The 21,566-nt window shown below is 41.3% G+C and overlaps 2 protein-coding genes across 5 annotated transcripts in view; one reads left to right on the top strand and one right to left on the bottom strand.

Moving 5' to 3' along the window:
* HSDL1 (hydroxysteroid dehydrogenase like 1) overlaps positions 1-264 on the bottom strand; it is a 24,518-nt gene extending 24,254 nt beyond the window's left edge. The window contains exon 1 of the mRNA XM_027847658.1: positions 207-264. The gene's annotated coding sequence lies outside the window, so the exon portion shown is untranslated. The remainder of the gene's footprint in view (positions 1-206) is intronic.
* Positions 1-21,566, top strand: part of DNAAF1 (dynein axonemal assembly factor 1) — a 53,793-nt gene that overhangs the window by 14,723 nt on the left and 17,504 nt on the right. For 2 of the 4 annotated variants that reach the window (XM_027847656.1, XM_027847653.1), the window contains one exon: positions 937-1,068. In XM_027847656.1, coding sequence (XP_027703457.1) covers positions 945-1,068 — 124 coding nt within the window. In that variant the 5' untranslated portion in view covers positions 937-944. Of the gene's footprint in view, positions 1-387; positions 449-665; positions 777-936; positions 1,069-21,566 lie in introns of those variants that run through there. The other 2 variants (XM_027847654.1, XM_027847655.1) reach the window with 2 other exon arrangements.

Here is a 21,566-nt window from a genome sequence, read left to right as displayed (position 1 = left end):
GTAAGACTCGGGAGAGGATGGGGTGGGGGGCGCTCAGGACGGGCTCATACTGGGATGGGGGAGGGCTCGGGAGAACATGGGGGAGGGTCAGGCGGGGTGAGGGGGATGCTGAGGCGGGGATGGGCCGGCCGGCCGGGGGCGGGCTCCCAGGAGGGGCGAGGCCGTGGGGGGCAGGGGCCCCCGGCCGGGGCCGCAGCAGGCCCTACCTGCAGACGCGAGGGGCCCCTCCAGCAGCGGCTCCCGCCAGTCCAGCCACAGCGCCACGCCCAGCCGCGCCGCGTCCGCCCTCGCCGCACCCCCCACGTGACCGCGGCCGGCGCGGGGCGGGGCCGTTGGCGACACCGGGCCGCCTGGGGCGCGCGGCTGCCGCGGTTGCCTTGGCGACGGAGGAAGCGTTAGGGCGCAGCCGCGGCGGAGCCTCAGCTGCTGGAGGAGACCTGAGTGAAAGGTTTGGCGAGCCGGCCCCCCGGGGCGGGGGACACCGCTGGTCCGGGGACACCGCTGGCCCGGGCGGGGCAGGGAGGGCAGAGCGCCGCTCCCCCTCCGCTCCCCCTACCCTCAGTCCGAGGCGTGCCTAGGAAGGAGCTGCGGGCGGGGCTCGGGGCCGGGCCCCCCAGAGGGAAGTGGCTCGTGGAGGAGAAAAAGCGCTAGGGCCGAATCCCCGTTTTCTGTTTTCATACCTACCGTGTCACCTCGGACGAGTCAGTTCTCCCCGGGCCTCAGCTTCCCCATCTGTAACTGGTGGAGGGGAGTTTCGCACTAGATTGAACTATAAGGTCTCTTCCTACAATATTTTGACTGGTAGTGGGCCTCTCCATTGGAATAGTCTCAGTCCTGGGGAGGATTTGCCTAAATCATAAAAGCTGCCTTTGGGGTATAATTTCTACGATGTGAATAGAGCCTGCTTGACCATCACACACATGTATGTGTTTGCAGAACTAAAAATGCATCCAGAATCCGGAGCGCCTGGCCAGGAAGATGGCACTGAGCATGGGAGTGTGCCAGAGGAATCCGAAGAGTCTTCAGGGGACTGTAGAAATGGAGAGGGCGTGCTGATGAACAACGCAGGTAACCCCAGCACAGGGAGCCCATGCTGCTCTCCCAGCTCAAACTGTGCAGTACTGGAGAAGCAGTAGCAACAGCTCTCATTTCTGCAGGACCTTAAGGTTTTTAAAGCACATTATTGCATCCCAGAAAAATCAATCAATAAAATTTTTATTAAGCACTTACTATTGCCAGGCACTGTGCTAAGCGCTGGGGATCCAGAAGAGGCAAAAAGAAGGACCTCAAGGAGCTCACAGCCTAATGCAACAAATATATACAAGCAAGCTACATTCAGGACAGATAGGAAGTAATTAATAGAGGGAAGGCACTAAAATTAGAAGGGGCTGGGGAAGGCTTCCTATCAAAGATGAGATTTTAGTTGGGACTTAAAGGAAGTCAGGGAAGTCTAGCCAGGGTTGAGGAGGGAGAATGTTCTAGGCGTGGGGGACAAGCCAGAGAAAATGCCCAGAACCAACCAATGGCGTATCTTGCTCATGGAACAGCCAGGAGACCAGTGTCACTGGACTGAAGAGTATGCCTTGGGGAGTAGGTTCTAAAAAGACTAGAAAGGTAGGAGGGGGCTAGTTTATTAAAAGTTTTGAATGGCAAACAAGAATAATTTGTATTTAATCCTGGGTGTGATAGGAAGCTACCCCTTCTGGCCTACATCCTATCAAAACCACCTCTCGTTGTCCCTCCCATGTATGTAAACTTTTATTAGTCAGCCAGAAAAAACAGTCCAAAACAAAGACGTGTAACTATAACCTGTGGCCCAGGGTCTCTCATACTCTGAGCTCACATAGACCTAAGTCCCCAAGACTAAGCCCAAAGATTAGTTTCTCTTAGCAAATATATGTTATTGTTGTTCAGTCATGTATTCTTTGTGACCCCACTTGGGGTATTCTTAGCAAAAATAGTAGAGTGGTTTGCCAGCTTCTTCTCCAGATCATTTGACAGATGAGGAAACTGGGTTAAACAAGGTCAAGTAACTTGCCCAGGGTCATACAGTAAGTATCTGAGGTCAGATGTGAACTCAGGTCTTCCTGACTCCAGGGCCCATGCTCTATCCACTTCACCACCTAGCTGCCCTGGCAGATATATACCCACTCAAGAGTTTTATTTGGGAAATCTCCCAATATATGTTAAGTCTATGTTTCCACAGATACAGGCAACCACCTACCTAGCTGCTGTTCAAGCAAGAACCTAGATTGTTAACCTAACTCTTGGTAACAAAACACTGGTAATGGGTGGACCCAAAAGATTACCTTTATTTAATCCCAAAGGCAATGGAGATGAACCCTATAATAAATGTAGAGAAACTCTTAAAAGCCAATGAACAATCAACACAATTTTCCCTCTCCATGAGTCCCATTTTTCTTTAAAGTTCTAGGTTTTTCAGACTTAGCTCTACCCCATGTTTTGGACTCTGGAAAGGAACAGAACTTGGATTAGTCAGAGGCATGCTAGTTGTCTAAATTCTAGGATTCCACTGCCTTGGAAATCTTCATCTTCTAGGTAGGAAGCAGAGGTTCAGGAATGAAATTGTGCATGCACTCTTCTCAAGCCATGGGACAGAGCACATGTATCTGTGAGGTGTTTCTCCTGGACACCAAACCATCTAGAAAACTCTGTCCTCAGGTCTCTCTTCCCTGACTTGTGGTCAGGAAAAGGAAATGAAAAGCCAAAAGTGACCAGGAATTCTCTTCTCAGCTGTAGTAGGGGGCTCCTATGCACACATGTAGTTCCCTTGTGCTTCTGCCTGAAGGCAGCCATGAATCACTTACGGAGGTGAGGGAGATGATAGGGGAACCACCTCCATTTCCATTCTCTCTTGGGGGAAAAAAAGGTAGAAGAAAGAGGGTAAAAAGTGGTCAGAAGGGCCTGAGTACTTCTGTTGGATCAGTGTCTGATCAATTTGATGAACTTACCAGGAAGTGAGCTGTTGTTTGGAACCTCTGACTGGGATGTAGTGACCGTTTTCTCCTTGTTAGAAGGCAAAAGAAAACTATTGGATTCGTTGGCTTGGAGCAGATGTTGGTGCCTCCTTGGGACGCTCCCAAGATTTCAGTGAGCTGGGCACCTCTGATGAAATGATTTATTTAGACTCTCTGGAACACTGTTGTTGGAGAAGCCAGTCCTTCAGGTTGGCCTTTAAAAGGAGTCTTCACTGAAGACTCGGGTTCCTTTTTTCCTGCTTTCTAGAGATCCAGTGCAGCTGGTAGAGAGTGGAGAGAACTCCTTTGATCAACCCCAGCCATAATGAAATGGCATGGGAAGAAAAGTAACGATAGAGCATTCTTCCCCCAGTCACATATTCCATCGGTGGGAAGAGTGGATACCCGGGCAACGTGTGGCTAGGGACTCTTGGTGAAGGGGAGGATCCCAATGGTTAAGTGACCTGCCTGTGATGACAGCATTAGTAAGTGCTGGGATTCATACCTGTGTCTGTAGACTCCCAGGCTAGCACTCCTCTGGATACTGCAGGCAAGGCTTCACCTTTCTATAGGAGCCTCAGTTTCCTTACTCATTCACTGAGCCTAATAATACTTCCTACCCCAGGGGTTGTTGGGAGGATCAGATGAGATAATAGCTTTATAGGCTTTAAAGCCTATATAAATGGGAGCTATTATCAGCTCCTACTTTTTGATTAGTCATAGTATACAGTTGAAGGGGGGAAAGTAATACTGTCAGCTAAGCCTTTCCTTTTAAACAAAAGTTTTAATCTCTTTTCTCACCAAACCCTGTCTTTAAAGTTCTACTGATGAAGTTGAAATGGACTGCCTTTATGTTTCATCTCCTTATATTATTTCCCATTTCTCATGTTCATTCTTTAGCAAGAAAATATATGCAATGCAATTCACAAATTAATATATATAAATGTTAGCTAACATTATTACTAATATTAAATAAGTTATCCAAAAGGCAAAGAGCAGAAGAGGCATAGGCTCTCAAATTGAGCCCTAAATAAATTGTATTGACCCTATTTTTCCTAAGTAGTGTTTTCAGGAATACTGATCTTCCCCTGTAATATAAGTAATGGTTTTATGAGAAAATATTAACGATGGAAATATTTTCCCATTAAAATATTAAGGATGAAATTATGTGTGTATCTGAGATACTAATTTTGTACAGTAATTTTTTTTCAGTGTGAAAGGGAGTTTAATTTTTCAAATTTGATCTGACTTCCCTTTATCTCAGGGATATCGCATATCCACACACCTACCAGACCAGCATTTATGGATTACATTGATATATTCCAGCCCTCAAAGTGTATAATATCATACATAGCCAAGTAAATTTGGAAGTCGCTTTTCTATAATAGTAGTTTTTCAACTCTGCATGGGAGGAAAGAATGTGACAAAACAACAGATTTTATACACATGAAAGTTTAATTATACTTCATTCACTGCCATATGTTTCTTTTTTGTTTCTTTTTTTCTCAATTACATGTAAGCAAAAAATTTTTAATGTTCGTTTTTTAAAATTTTGAGTTCCTTCCTCCTTCCCCTCCCCCTTTCTTTAGAAAACAAGCAATTTGATATAGATTGGATATAGATTGTACATGTGCAGTCATTCAAAACATTTCTGTTCGTCATGTTGCAAAAGAATACACAGATTAAAAAAAACAAGAATAAGAAAGTTTAAAAAGTGTGCTTCAGTCTGCATTCAGATTCCCATCAGTTCTTTCTCTGGAGGTGGATACTATTTTTCATCATAAATCCTTCAGATCATTACATTGCTGAAAATAGCTAAGTCATTCACAGTTAATCATCATACAATATTGCTATTACTATGTACATTGTTCTACTGGTTCTACTCACTTCACTTTGCATCAGTTCATATAAGTCTTCCCAGGTTTTACTGAAAGCATCCTGCTAGTCATTTCTTAAAGTACAATAGTATTCCATTATAATTATATCCCACAACTTGTTTAGCCATTCTCCAATTTATGGGCATCTCTTTAATGTCTTATTTCTTTGCCACCACAAAAAGAGCTGCTACAAATATTTTTGTACATATAGGTCCTTTTCCTTTTTCTTTTATGTCTTTGGAGGTACCGACTTAGCGGTGGTATTGCTAGGTCGAAGAGATTTATAGTCATTTGGGCATAGTGCCAAATTGATCAGTTCACAGCTCTGTCAACCTTGCATTAATGTAACTATTTTTCCACATCTCCTCCAACATTTATCATTTTCCTTTTCTGTCATATTAGTCAGTCTGATAGGTGTGAGGTAGTACCTCGGAGTTGTTTTAATTTGCATTTCTCTAATCAATAGTGATTTAGAGCATTTTTTTGTATGACTATAGATAGCCTTAATTTCTTCATCTGAAGACTGCCTGTTCATGTCCTTTGACTATTTATGAATTGAGGAATGAATGGTATTCTTATAAATTTGATGCAATTCTCTATATATTGAGAAATATCAGAGAAATTTGCCATAAAAGTTTTTTTCCCCCAGTTTCCTGCTTCCCTTTTAATCTTAGTTGCATTGGTTTTGTTCATGCAAAAAACTTTTTAATTTGATGTAATCAAAATTATCAATTTTACGTACTGTAATACTCTTTATCTCTTGATTGGTCATAAATTCTTCTCTTATTCACAAATCTGACAGGTAAAGTATCCCATGCTCCCCTAACTTACATATGATGTCACCCTTTGTGTCTAAATCATGTACCCATTTTGACCTTATCTCAGTATATATTGATTTTTTTGCTTTTTTGGTGGGGCAGTTGAGGTTAAGTGACTTGCCAAGGGTCACACAACTAGTAAGTGTCAAGTGTCTTGAGGCCAGATTTGAACTCAGGTCCTCCTGATTCCAAGGCCAGAGCTCTATCCACTGTGCCACCTAGCTACCCCATCTCAGTATATATTGTGAGATGTTGGTGTTTACCTGGTTTCTGCCAAACTGCTTTTCCAACTTCCCCAGCAATTTTTGATAAATAAATTGTCCCAGAATCTTTGATCTTTGAGTTTGTTAAACACTAGATTATTATGGTCATTTACTGCTGTGTATTATTATGTACCTAATCTATTCCACTGATCTGCCACTCTATTTCTCAGCTAGTACCAGATTGTTTTAATGATTACCACTTTGTAATGTAGTTTGAGATCTGGTACTGCTTAAACCATCCCCCTTCACATTTTTTTCATTGATTCCCTTGATATTCTTGACCTTTTGTTCTCCCAGATGATTTCTGTTATTATTTTTTTCTAGCTCTGTAAAATAATTTTTTGCTAATTTGATTGAATTGAGTAAATTAAGTTAGGTAAAATTGTCATTTTTATTATAATGGTTTGACCTCCCAATGAACAATTAATATTTCTCCAGTTGTTTAGATCTGACTTTATTTGTGTGAGAAGTGTTTTGTAGTTGTATTCATATGATTCCTGGGTTTGTCTTGGCAGGTCAACCCCCGAGTATTTTACATTGTCTGCAGTTATTTTAGGTGGTATTTCTCTATCTTTTCCTGCTGGACTTTGTTGGTAATGTGTAGAAATGCTTATTTCATATCCTGTAAATTTGTTGAAGTTATTAATTATTTCAAGTAGTTTTTTAGTCGATTCCATAGGATTTTCTAAGTTTGCCATCATATCATCTGCAAAGAGTGATGGTTTTGTTTCCTTGTTACCTATTCTAATTCCTTTTTTTCCTTTTTCTTGTCTTCATTTCTAGAACAATATTGAATAATAATAGTGGTAATGGACATCCTTGCTTCACCCCTGATCTTATTGAAAAGGCCTCTAGCTTATCTCCATTACAGATAATACTCTGTGATGGTTTTAGATAGATACTATTTACCATTTTAAGGAAAGCTTCATTTGTTCCTATGCTTTCTAGTGTTTTTAATAGGAAGGAGTGTTGCATTTTGTCAAAAGCTTTTTTTGTATCTATTGAAATAATTATATGGTTTATGTTTGTTTTGTTATTGACGTGGTCAGTTATGCTGATAGTTTTCCTAATTGAACCAGCCTTGCATTCCTGGTATAAATCCCAACTGGTCATAGTGTGATTTTTGTCATATATTGCTGTAATCTCCTTACTAGAATTTTACTTAAAATTTTTGCATTAAGGAAATTGATCTATAGTTTTCTTTCTCTGTTTTTGCTCTTCTTGGTTTAGGTATCAGCACCACAGTTGTGTTGTAAAAGGAATTTGGTAGGACACCTTCACCTATTTTTCCAAGTAGTTTATATAGTATTAGAATTAATTGTTCTTTAAATGTTTGGTAGAATTCACTTGTGAATCCATTTGGTCCTGGGGATTTTTTCTTAGGGAGCTCCTTTATGGCTTGTTCAATTTCTTTTTCTAAGACAGAGTTATTTAAATATTCTATTTCCTCTTCTGTTAATCTGAGCAATTTCTATTTTAGTAAATATTCATCAATTTCACTAAGATTTTCAGATTTATTGGTATATAACTGGGCAAAATAGTTCCTAATAATTTTTTAAATTCATTTTCATTGGTGGTGAATTCATTTTTTTCATTTTTGGTACTGGTGATTTGATTTTCTTCCTTTTTTGATCAAATTAACCTATGCTTTCTCTATTTTTTTTTCATAAAACCAGCTCCTACTTTTATTTATTAGTTTAATGGTCTTCTTACCTTCAATTTTATTAATCTCTCTTTTGATCTTCAAAAATTCCAATTTGATGTTTGATTGGTTATCTAAATTTTGTTCTTAGTTTTTTTTAGTTGTATGCCCAATTCATTGATCTGCTTTTTCTCTATTTTATTGATGTCAGTTTTTAGAGATATAAAATTTCCCCTAAGTATTGCTTTGGCTGCATCCTATAAATGTTGGTGTGTTGTCTCATTGTTTTCATTCTCTTCAGTGAAATTGTTTGTTGTTTCTATGATTTGTTCTTTGACCCACTTATTCTTTAGGATTAAATTATTTAGTTTCCATTAATTTTTAATCTATGTATCCATGGCCCTTTATTTAATATATTTTTATTTCATTATGGTCCGAAAAGGATGCATTTGATATTTCTGCTTTTCTGAATTTGGGTTATGAAGTTTTTATGCCTTAATACATGGTCAATTTTTGTGAAGGTACCGTGTATAGCCGAGAAAAAAATATATACTCCTTTCTATTCCCATTGAGTTTTCTCCAGAGGTATGACATATCTGACTTTTCTAAAATTCTATTCATCTCTTTAACTTCTTTCTTGTTTATTTTATGGTTAAATTTATCTAGTTTTGAGAGGGGACAGTTGAGGCCCCCCCCCACTAATATAGCTTTACTGTCTATTTCCTCCTGTAAGTCATTTAACTTTTCCTTTAAGAATTTGGATGCTATGCCATTTGGTACAAATATGTTTAATATTACTTCATTGCCTATGCTACCTTTTACCAAAATATAGTTTCCCTGTGTATCTCTTTTAAATAGGTCTGTTATTGCTTTTGCTTTATCTGAGATCATGGTTGCTACCCTGCTTTCTCAGCTGAAGCATAACTGATTATGCTCCAGCTCCTTATTTTAAGTCTGTGTGTCTCTCTCAGTTTGAAGTGTGTTTCATGTAGATAACATACTGTTGGATTCTGGTTTTTAATCCATTCGGCAATCTAATTCTATTTTGTGGGTGAGTGTATTCCATTCACATTCACAGTTATGATTATTAACTCTATATTTATCTCCATCTTATTTTTTTCCCTGTTTATCTTTCTCTCTCTCTTTTTACCTTTTCCCTCCTCTTAAGTCTGTTTTGCTTCAGACCACTACCTCCCTTCTATCAGCCACCCTCCCCTTCTCTTATCCTTTTCCCTTGCTTCTTCCCTGTGGGGTAAGATAGACTTCTGTGCCAAATTGAGTTTGTATATTATTGCTCTGAGTGGATTCCAATGTGAGTAAGGTTCAAGTGTTGCCCTCCAACCCCCCCCCTCCATTTTCCTTTCCACATGAAAAGGTCTTCCTTGTGTCCCCCTTTTATGTGAGATAATTTTCCCCATTCTTCCTCTCCCTATCCTCCTTTCCCAGTGCATCCCTCTTCCTCACCTGTTAATTTTTTTCATATCATCCTATCATAGTCAACTCACACTCATGTCCTCTGTCTATGTATACTCATTCTAAGTGCCCTAATAATGATAAAGTTCTTAGGACTTACAATTATCTTCTCATATAGGAATGTAAACATTTTAACCTTATTGGTTCCCTTATGATTTCTCTTTCATGTTTACCTTTTGTGTTTCTTTTGAGTCTTGTATTAGAAAGTCACATTTTCTATTCAGTTATGGTCTATTCATCAGAAAGGCTTGAAAGTCCTTTATTTCCTTAAATGTCTATTTTGTTCTCCTGAAGGACGATACTCAGTTTTGCTGGATAGCTTATTCTTGATTGTAAGAATAGCTCCTTTGTTTTCTAGCTTCTTTGCCTTCTTGAATATTGTATTCTAAACCCTCTGATCCTTTTAATGTGGAAGCTGCTAAATTTTGTGATCCTGACTGGCTCCACAATATTTGAATTGTTTCTTTCTGGCTACTCTTTATAGTTTCTCCTTGACCTCTGTAATTTGGGGAGCTCCGTAATTTGGCTATAATATTCCTGGCAGTTTTCATTTTGGGACTCTTTCAGAAAGTGATCAGTGGATTCTTTCAATTTCTATTTTACTTTCTGTATCTAAGATATGGGAGCAGTTTTCCTTGATAATTTCTTGGAATTTAATATCTAGGCTCTTTTTTTTTTTTTTTTTTTTGATGATGGCTTTCAGGATAGTCCAAGAATTCTTGAAGTTTCTCACTTCTCGATTTATTTTTCAGGTCACTTGTTTTTCCAATAATATATTTCACATTATTATCTATTTTTTCATTCTTTTGGTTTTGTTTTACTGTTTCTTGGTATTTCATAGAATCATTAGTTTCCATTTACCCAACTCCAATTTTTAAGGAATTATTTTGTTCAGTGAGCTTTTGTACCTCTTTCCATTTGACCAATTGTCCTTTTTAAGGAGTTCTTCTTTTCAGTGGGTTTTTTTGTGCCTCCTTTTACTGTTTGGCCAATTCTGTTTTTTAAGGTGTTATTTTCTTCTGTATGTGTGAGTGTGTGTGTGTGTGTGTGTGTGTATGTGTGCGCCTTATTTACCAAGCTATTGACTCTCTTTTTATAATCTTCTTGCATTACTCTCATTTCTTATCCCGATTTTCCCTCTACCTTTCTTATTTGATTTTTAAAATCCTTTTTGAACTCATTCAGGAGGTTTTTGTTGGCTTGTATCCAATTCACATTTTTCTTTGAGGCTTTGCTTGTAGCTGCTTTGATATCATTGTCTTCTTTTGGTTTTTGTGTCTTCCATCTTCCTTTTTCCATAGTAACTTGTTATGGTTATGTTTTGTTTTGTTTTTTGTTGTTTGCTCATTTTTTCAGCCTATTTCTTGGTTTTTAACTTTGTGTTAAAGTTGGGCTCCCAAGATGGAGGCAGCACTGTCCTAAGCTTCAAACCTATCTTGCTGCTGTTTTCAGAAATGGCTCTGGGGGTCTGTAGGTTTTTGGTGCTTCCAAGGTGGTATGACAAGGAGACGTGTGGTCCCCACTCTCCTGGCCTAATCTCTGGTCTTTACCCAGGAAGGGACCTCATTTCCCTGTAGCCATAGGGCTCGCACTCCTCCTGGCCCTGGAAATGTAGGCACAATTGCTAGTGCTTGCCTCTGTCTTGGAATTGAGACCAGGGTCTTTACTCCCCCATGAACAATCACAAGCATTCCTCTCTGCCCTGGAATTGTGACCAAGGTCCCTGCTCCCCCGACAGGGTCCTGAACCCAGCACCAGCCCAGGGTTTCCTGAAATCTCCTTCTGACTTGTTTGTGGGTTGAGAGCTCCTGAAGCTCTGCCCCCAGGGCAGCCACCCCACAGCATTGCCGGTGCTGTGTTTCCGGGGCCCAGCAGCACCCTGTGAGACAGACCTTTCCTGTCAACCTTCTAAGTCGTCCCAGGCTGGGAAATTGTTTCACCCCATCCTTTTATGGGTTCTGCCACTCCAGAATTCGATTTGAAGTGTTGCTTTAGAATTGTTTGGAGGGGAACTTGGGAGAGCTCAGCTGAGTACTTTTCTCCCTCCATCTTGGCTCTTCCTCCACTGCCTTAAGTTTCCATCTAGACCTACATCAGACCAGTTAAACCACGTGTCCTTTCACCTTCTCCACATCCTTTCCATGTGCCCAATTCCCAACATCACTAGGCTAAAGACAGAAGCAGAATTTCTTCATAGACATAGATGTCTGTCATCACCCTTCACAAGGAGATTAGAAAAGAACAGAGGTTGTGACTTGCTCAGGCACAGAGCTAGTAAGCAGCACAGCCACGACTGAACCCTGGGTCTTTGGATTTCAAATCTAGCATTCATTCTGTTACACCATGCTGTTCTCCTAAGCTGATGGAATTTGAGCTAAAAGGTTTATCCCAGGACGGAGACCATTGTAAGATATTCTTTCCTCTGGTCTATTTTTTTTTTGGTGAGGCAATTGGGGTTAAGTGACTTGCCTAGGGTCACACAGCTAGTATGTGTCAAACGTCTGAGAGCAGATTTGAACTCAGGTCCTCCTGACTCCAGGGCCGGTGCTCTATCCACTGCGCCACCTAACTGCCCCACTTCTGGTCTATTCTTAATCTCATAGAACATTACCTTTCATCTCTATAAAGTAGGGATAAATAATACTTGTGCTGCCCACCTTACAGGAAAGCATTTTTGCAAACCTTAAAGTGCTATGGGAATGTGTGTTGTTGTTACTCTTGTGTTCCCCAATGATATTCTACCTAATGTGCTACTCTAATCAAAAAGACCAAGAAAATGCAGGAATCCGTCTGAAAAACAGAATATATTTTCCTCACCTTGTTATGAAACCATTGTGTTTGAACCTCTAATATCTTATTCATTTAGCGCCGTGCATGATGCATGGGTCTCCCAGTAGAATTATGTTTTTAGATGCTTGTTTTGCCGGTGGTCTGAGTTAACCTCACTTTCCTATGAAGAACCATTGAATGTTAGACACATAGTATTTCCGAGATGGAAGGAACCTTAAAGGTGCTCTAAACCAATACTTTCATTTGACAGACAGATGAGAAAAGTATACCCTGTTGAGATGGTAAAGGGGTTTCCCAAGGTTTCCACAGAGGTTTCGTTTCAGAGGGTAGGTCTTGAGCTCAGTTCAACTGATTAACGCTAGCACTCTTCCTGCTATTTCATGCTGCATCAGAAGAAACATCAGTGGCCTGCTGTAGCCCCTAAAAACTACTCTGCGGCCTGACATCTAAAAAACACGTGCAGCCTGCTTTTAGAGACAGCTCTGGGTATAGGAGAAAGAAAGAACGGCTTACGACGGTTTAGAATGCTGTCTGCTCTGAGCAGGGGAAATGGGAAGGGAGAATGTTTATGGGAAAGTGACTAAATGTGTCAAAGTTAAGGAAAAATGGTTGCAGAAGAAAAAGGAGGCTTAGCATGGATAAGTTTAGAAGGAGAAAGAATAGAGCTGGAAAAACGAGTCTGTGGTGGTGTTGACCGGTCTGTAGTTTTTCTGTTATGTGTGTGCAGCCAAACAAAAAGGGAAGCAGCGGGTAGTGATGTCACCAAGTTGGCAGTCAAAGAAACTCCTGGTGTCTAGTCCCAGGTTTACTGACAGGGCAGAGATCTGGGGCTTGATCCCCATGGATATTGTTCTGGATGAGGAGTCAGGTGGCCTGGTTTGGATCCTCACTGCCTCTGTGGTCAGAAGCACCTGCACCGCCTCACAGACACTTGAAAAAACTTAAATCAGTGTATAAGTTATGTTGTTATTAATGCTGTATTACAGATTCATTTGTAAAGTTTTACTGAGGACAGTGAACAATTAGGAGCAAGATCTTACAAAACAGTGAGAAGCAATAGAACGAGAAAAAAGTTTAAAGAAACATTGGTGAGAGACTTGACTAATTCAAGTCATGCTGAGGATGTTTAAGGATGAAACTGGAAGGCAGCAGACAAAAGATAGAAAAGATTTGTAAAGATTTTTACACCAAAATCTTTTACCATCAGGGACAGTGGAGCCATTGCATCTGTACTCTTCACATCATGCTCCAGATATGTTTTTTGAAGAAGTAGAATAAAACAAAGGGAAAGTGTCTGAACTAGGTCAAATGTATAGAAATGAGGTACTTGCTGGATGTGATACAGTTTTGAGGGATTGATTCTCAAGCTGTGTGAAGGAGAGGGGAATATAACCGAAAGGGTGAAAAAATCTTGGACTTTATTACCTCTAAAAAGTAATTGAGAGATCCTCAGTACTCCATATGCCGATTCAGCAGGGAACAAATAGGTTTTTTCAAGTGATACTCCACAGTAAAACTCATTTTTGCCATCACACAATTGATGTAACACAGTGTAGAGGATACATGATTGCATTAGAATTAATGTTTGTTGACTATTAAAAACTATTTGATTCAGTAAAGTAAAATGCTCCTGTAAAGGCTTGGGAGATGGTAGGGGTGGAGAGGAGTAACATGGTTGGATTACGCTTTAAGAAAATCACTTTGGCAGCAGAGTGGACTGCGAATTGGATTGGGGAAAGGTGAGGCAGAGAGGCTAAGCAAAGAGCTGAATAGTCCAGATGTGAAGGGATGAAGGCCTGCCCCAGGTGGCAGCTATTTGAGGGTAGAGAATGGAATGCATAGGAAAGGTGTTGTGAATGTGAAAAAACTTCATAACAAATCAGATATATGAGTTAAGTGAGAACAAGAAGAAGAGGGTGACTCCAAGACTACAAGCCTGGGTGAAGAGGAGAATGGTCAGTGCCCTCAACAGTAATAAGAAAATTGTGAGGGTTTGGGAAATAATGTGCTCTACTTTGGGCATAGTGAGGTTGCGATGCATAGGGGACAGTCAGTATGAAATGTCCAGAAGGCAAATGATGGTTAGGACTGAGGCTCAGGAGGATATTAGGGCTGGATGTATAGATCTGGGAATCATCTACATAGAGATGATCATTGAATCCACAGGAGGTGATGAGATCACCAAGCAAAATAGTATAGAGGGCGAAGAGCAGGGGCCCCAAGACAGATCAGTGGGGGCAGTCACAGCCAGCACAGGCCAAATGTAGATCCAGCAAAGGAAACTGAGAAGGTTCCATCAGACAGTAGGAGGAGAGAGCAGTATCCCAAAAACCTAGAGAGAAGAGGGTGTCAAGGAGAAGAGTGTGGTCAGCTGTGTCACAGGCTGCAGAGAGATCAAGAAGGAAGGGGATTGAGAAAAAAGGCATTAGATTTGGTGATTAAAAGAGCATTGGTAACATTGGAGAGACCAGTTTCACTTCTTGGTGAGGTCAGAAGCCAGACTGAAGTGGGTCTAGGAGTGAGTAGGAAGAAAGGAAGTGGAGGCATCTAGCAGAGATACATTTATTTCTCACGGATTTTAGCCAGAGAAATGGAGGGGAGACGTAGATAGGATGATAGATGTCAGGGCTTTTTAAGGGTGAGGGAGAGGTGGGCATGTCTGTAGGAAGCAAGGAAGGAGCCAGCAGAGAGGGAGTGATCGAAGATTGGAGAAAGAGTAGGCCTGCTCTTTGTCTAACCAGGATTGCTTACCGAGTGCAGGTGTCACTGTTTAAGTGTTAATGAATGTCAGACCCTGATTTCTGAGAGATGGATGCAGTTCAGTCTTGGGTGCTGCCTTCCAATCTCTATGGTCCATTTCCCCCTCTTCGCCTTCACCCCGTTCATTTGCGTTCTCTCTGGAAACTTGAGAATCTGGCCTATGTCTCTTAAAAAGGCCATTGAAAGCGATGAGGCCAACAGAAGGATTAGCCAGAGTCAGGTTATGAAGGGCATCGTAGAACAGTCACTGACACGGCCCGTCTTCAGGGATGCTCAATGGCCCTTTCTCCCAGATGTTTAATCTCAGTCCCCACAAATTCACAGCCCCAATTAGTGAAGTCCCTGCCTTGTGCCTGACTGTTGGCTCTCCTCTGCCCTCTGGAGTCTGGGCACTCCCTCACTCTTGAGCATGCATATGCCTGTCGTCACTGTCCTACCCTCAGTGTGTGGCCTCTCGTCTCGAAGGTCATCCCCATAGGACTACATGCAGCACTGCCAGACATCAGAGTTCGCACAGCTCACAGTTTGGCCTTAGAAATTCTGAATCTCCACAAGGCAGAGTAGTCATTTTCTCCAAGTCACACTGAATTACTTACGATCCTCTACCTAGAAACTCTACCTTGCTAAGTCCTGGGTACTTTCTGTTACCAGCTTCCCTATTACTAGGGAGGGCACTGCCTTTCCCTAGTCACCCAGGCTCCCAATCGAGGTTTCCCTCCGAACTCATCACCCTGTCTTACACCCTGTATCCAATCTGTTGACAAGATCTGTCATTTCTACATTTGCACCATCTCTCAGATATGCCCCCTTCTCTCTTCTGATACAGCCACCACCCTGGTGCAGGCCCTCATCCCCTCACGCCGAGGCTCTATGCCACTTCCAGGCTCTCCCCTTACCTCTGTCACCCAGTAACCTCTCCTCTTTTGATGTCCATGCAATCCACATCTTCCACCCAGTCAAAATCCTCATGGCTGTTTTTACGGACTCCCAGGTCTCCCCTTCCTTCCTCAGTGAGTCCAGTGCCTCGCTCACAGTTTTTCCCTCCTCCTTAACTCCTGCCCCCATACTAGGAAACTTCAACATACATACTGGCTTTCCTTCAAATACCTCAAGTACTTCTCACCCTACTCACTTCCCGTGACCACCTCCGTCACTCCACCTTAACCACACTCAAACAGGATCATACCTTTGATCTTGTCATCACTTATGCTGTGTCACCTTCATGTTCAAGAATTCTGAAATCCCTCATATGACCATAATCCATTCTTTCCTCTTCTCCTTCTGCCTTCCTTTATCAAACCCTACTTTTTGTCCATACCGTAATCTCTGATCCCTTGTCCTCTCAATTATCTCTGACTCCATCTCTTCTGAACTAGCCATTGGTGAACACTGCCCACTTTCCTTGAGTCCTGGCTCCCTTATATCACCAATTATGCTCTGCCAAGCCTCAGCTTTGGATAATTCCAACCATCCACCTTCGCTCCTGCACATGTACTGTTGAACGAAGGTGGAGAAAATCACATTCTGAGTCCACTACAAATTTATGTTGTGTCCCTGCCACAAGTCTCTCACCATTCTAGTCTGTCTTCCACTCAGCTGTCAAATTGATCTTTTTTTTGGTTTTGTTTTGGGGTTTTTTTTTAGGTAATTGGGGTTAAGTGACTTGCCCAGGGTCACACAGCTAGTAAGTGTCAAGTGTTTGGTCTGAGGCCAGATTTGAACTCAGGTCCTCCTGACTTCAGGGCTAGTGCTCTATCCACTGTGCCACCTAGCTGCCCTGAAATTAATCTTTCTAAAGCATAAGTCTGACCATGTTACCCACATCCCTACTCAATAAACTCCATTGATTCTCTCTCTCTTCCAGGATCAAATATAAAATCCTGTTCGGCTTTTTAAAGCCCTTCAGAACCTAGCCCCCTCCCACCTTTCTAACCTCTTTTTGTTTTGTATTTTAATTTTAAAATTATGTATATTTTTTCAGTCAGCAAAAATCTGCCTTCTCTCCCTCTTATCCTCCCAATTGAAAACAAAATAAATAAAAACAAAAGCCTTGTGACAAATATATATGTGTGTGTGTGTGTGTGTGTGTGTGTGTATATATATACTCACACATATAATTAGTGAAACATAATAAATTTTCACTTTGGCCATGTCCCAAAAATGTCTCATTTTTTACTCAGAGCCCCACACCTTTCTATCAGGAAGTAAGGGAGCACATTTCATCATTAATCCTCTGGAATTATGTTTGGACATTACATTGATCAGAGTTCCTAATACTTTCAAAGTTGTTTATTGTTACCATATTCTTGTTACCATGAATTTTTTTTTACTATAAATTGTTCTCCTGATCACTTCACTCCGTATTAGTTCATACAAGCCTTCCCAGATTTCTTTGAAATCATCACTTTTATCATTTCCTATGGTACAGTAATATTGCACCATCTTTATATACCATAACTTACTCAGCCATTCCCCAATTTATGGGCATCCCCTCAGATTCCCATTTTTTGCTACTTCAAAAAGAGTTATAACATTTTTGAACATCCTTGGAGTTTGTTTTGCTTAGGACTAATCTCTCCTTTAATCTACTATTCCTCTATTTCCCCCTTCCTCCCTTTCCTTTCTATTTCTTTGTGGAATAAAATACATTTTTGTACCCAAGTGTGTATATATGTATTCTTCCCTCCTTTGACTAGTACGTATGTGAGTGTGGTTCAAATGTCAGCGATTCAAACATCAGCTGCTCTCCCCAGTCCATCCTCCTCGCTTGTAAAGATGTCTACTTGAGTACCCTGATTATGTGAGATTTTTTTCTTAATCTTCCTTTCTCTTCCCTCCCCAGTATACTTCTCTTTCCCTCTCTTTATATTCTTTTTCCCCACTTAATAGGATTTTATTTTTCCCAATTACGTGTAGTTTTCAACATTCACTTTTTTTGCATCTTTTTTTTGGTAAGGTAGATATTGAGCTCTGTCATTAAGTAGATTTTTGAGCTTGAATTCAGCACTTTCTCATTTGTAATTTTCTAGTAACAATAGAGAGGTGGAGAAAAGGCTGAGGAAAGGGTAAATCGGGTTGTAGATCTAGACCCAGACTTGGATACCTCAGAGGTCATCTAATCTAATGCTTACTTTGTGGTTTAGGAAACTGAGGCTTAGGATGGTTAGTTAAGTGACTTGCACAAGGTTCTATAAGCAGTAAGTGCATGTAAGTGGGGGCTAGATGATTCCTCAGGCCTTATTTAGCCCTAATATTCTGTGATTGGGTGATTTTTGTGATCCTCTTCATTGGACCAGAAATAATTTTGCAAACAGTTGACTTCTTTTCACAGAGGTGCCTGTAGGTGGGAATCAGCATTCACTTTTATAAGATTTTGAGTTCCAGATTTTTTTCTCCTCTCCAAGACGGCAAGCAATCTGATGTAAGCTATACATGTATAATCATATTAAACGTATTTCCACATTAGTCATGGTGTGAAAGAAGAATCAGAACAAAAGGGAAAAACCATGAGAAAAAAAAGCCTCTCTTTTTATTCTTAAGATCATCAACATATAATAGAACCATTCCCAGGCTTTCTGTCTAATTAAACTCACTCTATGACCCCTGATGATGATAGGGTTCAGAGAGGATACTCATATCATCTCCTTATATTAGAATGGAAGCAATTTATCTTTAATTCCATATCATTATTTGACCACGTTTACCTTTTTATGGTTCTCTTAACTCCTGTGTTTGAACTTCAGTGTTTCTATGCAGCCCTGGTCTTTTCAGCAGGAATGGTTTACAAGTCCTCTGTTTTGTTAAAGGTCCATTTTCCTCCTGTAGCATATTCAGTTTTGCTGCTATAAGCCTGTATCTTTTGCCTTCTAGAACTATTGTATTCTGAGTTCCCTACTCTTTCATAATGGTGACTGTTAAATCATATAACTTAGCAGTAAGTACCTAGGGGTCTGACTGTGGCTCCTTGGTACTTGAATTCTTTCTTTCTGGCTATGCTTGAAGCATTTTAAAAAAAAATAAACTTTTCCCTGCAGTCTCTGGATTTTGGCTATAATGTTCCTGGGAGTTTTCATTTTGGAGTTGTTTTTTTTTTTTTTCAGGAGGTGACTGGTGGATTCATTCTGTTTCCAATTTGCCCTCATGTTAAGAGATCTGATTAATTTTCTTTTAAGAGTTATTAAAAAATGATGCCTGGGCTCTTGTTTTAGTCATGGCATTCACGTAGTATGATAATTCTTAGATTTTTTTTCTCTTCAATATGTTTTCTGTCAGTTATTTTTGGTCTGAAATTTCTTACATTTTATTCATTTATTTTTTAGTCTTTTGATTTTGTTTTAATATTTCTTGTTGCCTCATGGGAGTCATTCATTGGCTTCTATTTGGTCCATCCTAATTTGCAGGGAGTTCGTTGTTTGGGCAAGATTTTGTACCTCTAGTGCCGAGCTGTTAATTCCCTTTCCAATCCCATATCTCATAGTTCACATTTCTTTTTTACTCTAGTGCTCTTATTTCATTGACACAATATTCTTTAACTCTTGCTTTGGGAATTCAGTTTGTGCCCAAGCTATGTTTTTCCCTGAGGCTGTGCTTGTAGATGTTTTGAAGGTGTCTTGAACATCCTTGCTCGCTCATCAAGAGGAGGTTCTTTTTTGTTTGCTCTTTCTCCCAGCCTACTTCTTGACTCCAGATCTGAGGTTGGGTCTGGATTCTGGGGCAGTTACGGAGGGAAAGTCTGCGGTGGTCCTCTTGCTGCTTTCTTGGAATATTGTGTGTTGTATTATTCCAGGATCTCGGGGACAGCTCAGTCTGGGTACCTGTAAGCTTTCAGTGCCCCAGAAGTAGTCTGATCCAGGGCAGAGTTGGATTGTTGTCCCCCTCTTCTGAGCTTTGCAAATTCCTGACCTGAGAAATAGTAGATGCTGCTGGACTCAGCCCCCATCAGCCACTTGGGAACTTCTGCAGGTTCAGATTAACAACTGCAGGCTCCCCTTTGATCTGGACTTCTTGCCTTGGTTATTCCTCTGTAGGCTTCAGACTGGGCTTGAAGCTGGAAATGAGACCCTGCTTTGCTCCTGGGATAGGAGCCACACCACTGCTGCTAACTTCTGAACCTGTACTCTGCAGGAGGAATGGGGGGTGCTGTGGGGAGTGGGAGGGGGGAGGGAAGGCACAGGTCTCCCCTTCTCGTCCTGTTCTGGATCTGTGATCCAGGTAACGGGCAACAAAGCTGTCTGCACCTTTTTCACTTGCCATGCCCTGTAAGGGTCTGGGGGTATCTGGGTATAGTTCTGAGACTTCCTTTTGACCTACTGCACAATCTCTTCTTATACTGGAATGCTCTGGGCATCCACGCTTCTGGCCAGACTCCGTTTCCACAGTGTCCGCAGACCTCTTTTCCTGTTTCCCAATGCAGACCTGGGCTGGAGAAATGACTCACTGTGACTTTTTCTTGGATTTCTCCATCAGGATTTGATCTGGTACATTTTGTGGGTCTGTTTGGAATTTTTCAGGGGCAGCTTGCTGTGCTGTTTCCTGATACTCTGCCACCTTTCCACCTTACACCACCCCCACACACACATAGAGTGTGATATAGTGACACTGGCCTCCTGGCTGTCCCTCACACAAACCACTCCAGCTCCCAACACTGGGCCTTTTCTTTGGCTGTCCTCCCACGGAACAGTGTCCCTCCTAATCCTGTTTCCTGGCTTCCTTCAAGTCCCAAATATATATGTGGATGTGTGTGTGTATAAATAAATAAACAAACAAGCAAATAAAGACATAAATATGTTGTATATAGGTGTTTGCATGTTATCTCCCCCTCATATTAGACTGTGAGCTCTTTGAGGACAGGGACTATGGTTTTTACCCTTTTTTTAGATTCCCCTGTGCTCAACACAACACCTGGCACTTAATAAATATATATTACCTGTTGACAGTTAATTAGCCACGCCTTTGCTTTAGGGGTCTAGAGTTTCGTCAGTGATTTTACTAGTGGGAGCCTTCCCTTCCGAGAAGCAGCTCTGAAACCCTTTCCATAGGAGTATGACCTTGTAGAATCTTAGATGGAGATTGGACCTGAGAGGTCATCTTATGTACTACCCCCCTCACTTGACAGGAGAGACACTAAGTGATTGACCTGACATCATACGGTAACCAAAGGCAGAGCCGGGATTCTAATCCACTTTGTCCAACTCCAGACCTAGCCCTCCTTCCCTGCATTGCCTTGCTGCTTCTCAGCAGACCATCTTCATGCATGTTTGTGGCCAAAAACATTCACTACCTGCTGGTCAACCTCTCCACAAATAGCTAGGTTTGTTCTTGGAACATAGACAAAAAGGCCATCACCCTGCTAGAACTCTTTCAAACAGCTTGGTTGTAGGCCCCACCAGAGTTTATGTTGTACTACAATAGACCCTAGATGAATTCAGCTGTACACCATGATGACCATCAGACCCAGGGCTGTACAGGAGCCAGACCAGCTCCTGAGAACTGATGATTAAATCTTCAGTGTGAGCATTCACACCTCAGCAAAGCTACAAACCAAGACTTGATTTGCTTTGTTGATTGTCTAGAGCCAGGGATGGAGAACCTGCAGCCTTCCAGGTCCTTGGGTGCAGCCCTTTGACTGAGTCCATGTTTTGCAGAATAAATTCTTTTATTAAGGGGATTTGTTCTGTGACGTTTGGATTCAGTCAAAGGGCCATACTTGAGGACCTAGGGACCACATGTGGCTTTGAGGCTGCATGTACCTTACCTTTGGTCTAGACCATGATGGAGAAAACTAATAATGCACTAAAAGTGTCCATGCATGCATTTTTTTCTGGGGAGCCCTCAAATAAATATTTACCAACATTAACCACACGCTATTGATAAGACTTAAGAAAATGTTTACATTTTCTTTGTTTTTCTGTTAGAATGCTGAGGTTAACTGCAAACAGACTTTAAAATGCTGACATTAACTTCAA

The sequence above is a fragment of the Vombatus ursinus genome, unplaced genomic scaffold, assembly GCF_900497805.2.
Source record: "Vombatus ursinus unplaced genomic scaffold, bare-nosed wombat genome assembly UNPS02005286.1, whole genome shotgun sequence".
In the NCBI taxonomy this organism is placed as follows: Eukaryota; Metazoa; Chordata; class Mammalia; order Diprotodontia; family Vombatidae; genus Vombatus; species Vombatus ursinus.
The sequence above is the reverse complement of the archived record's forward strand: the minus strand, read 5'-3'. Positions and strand labels throughout refer to the sequence as shown.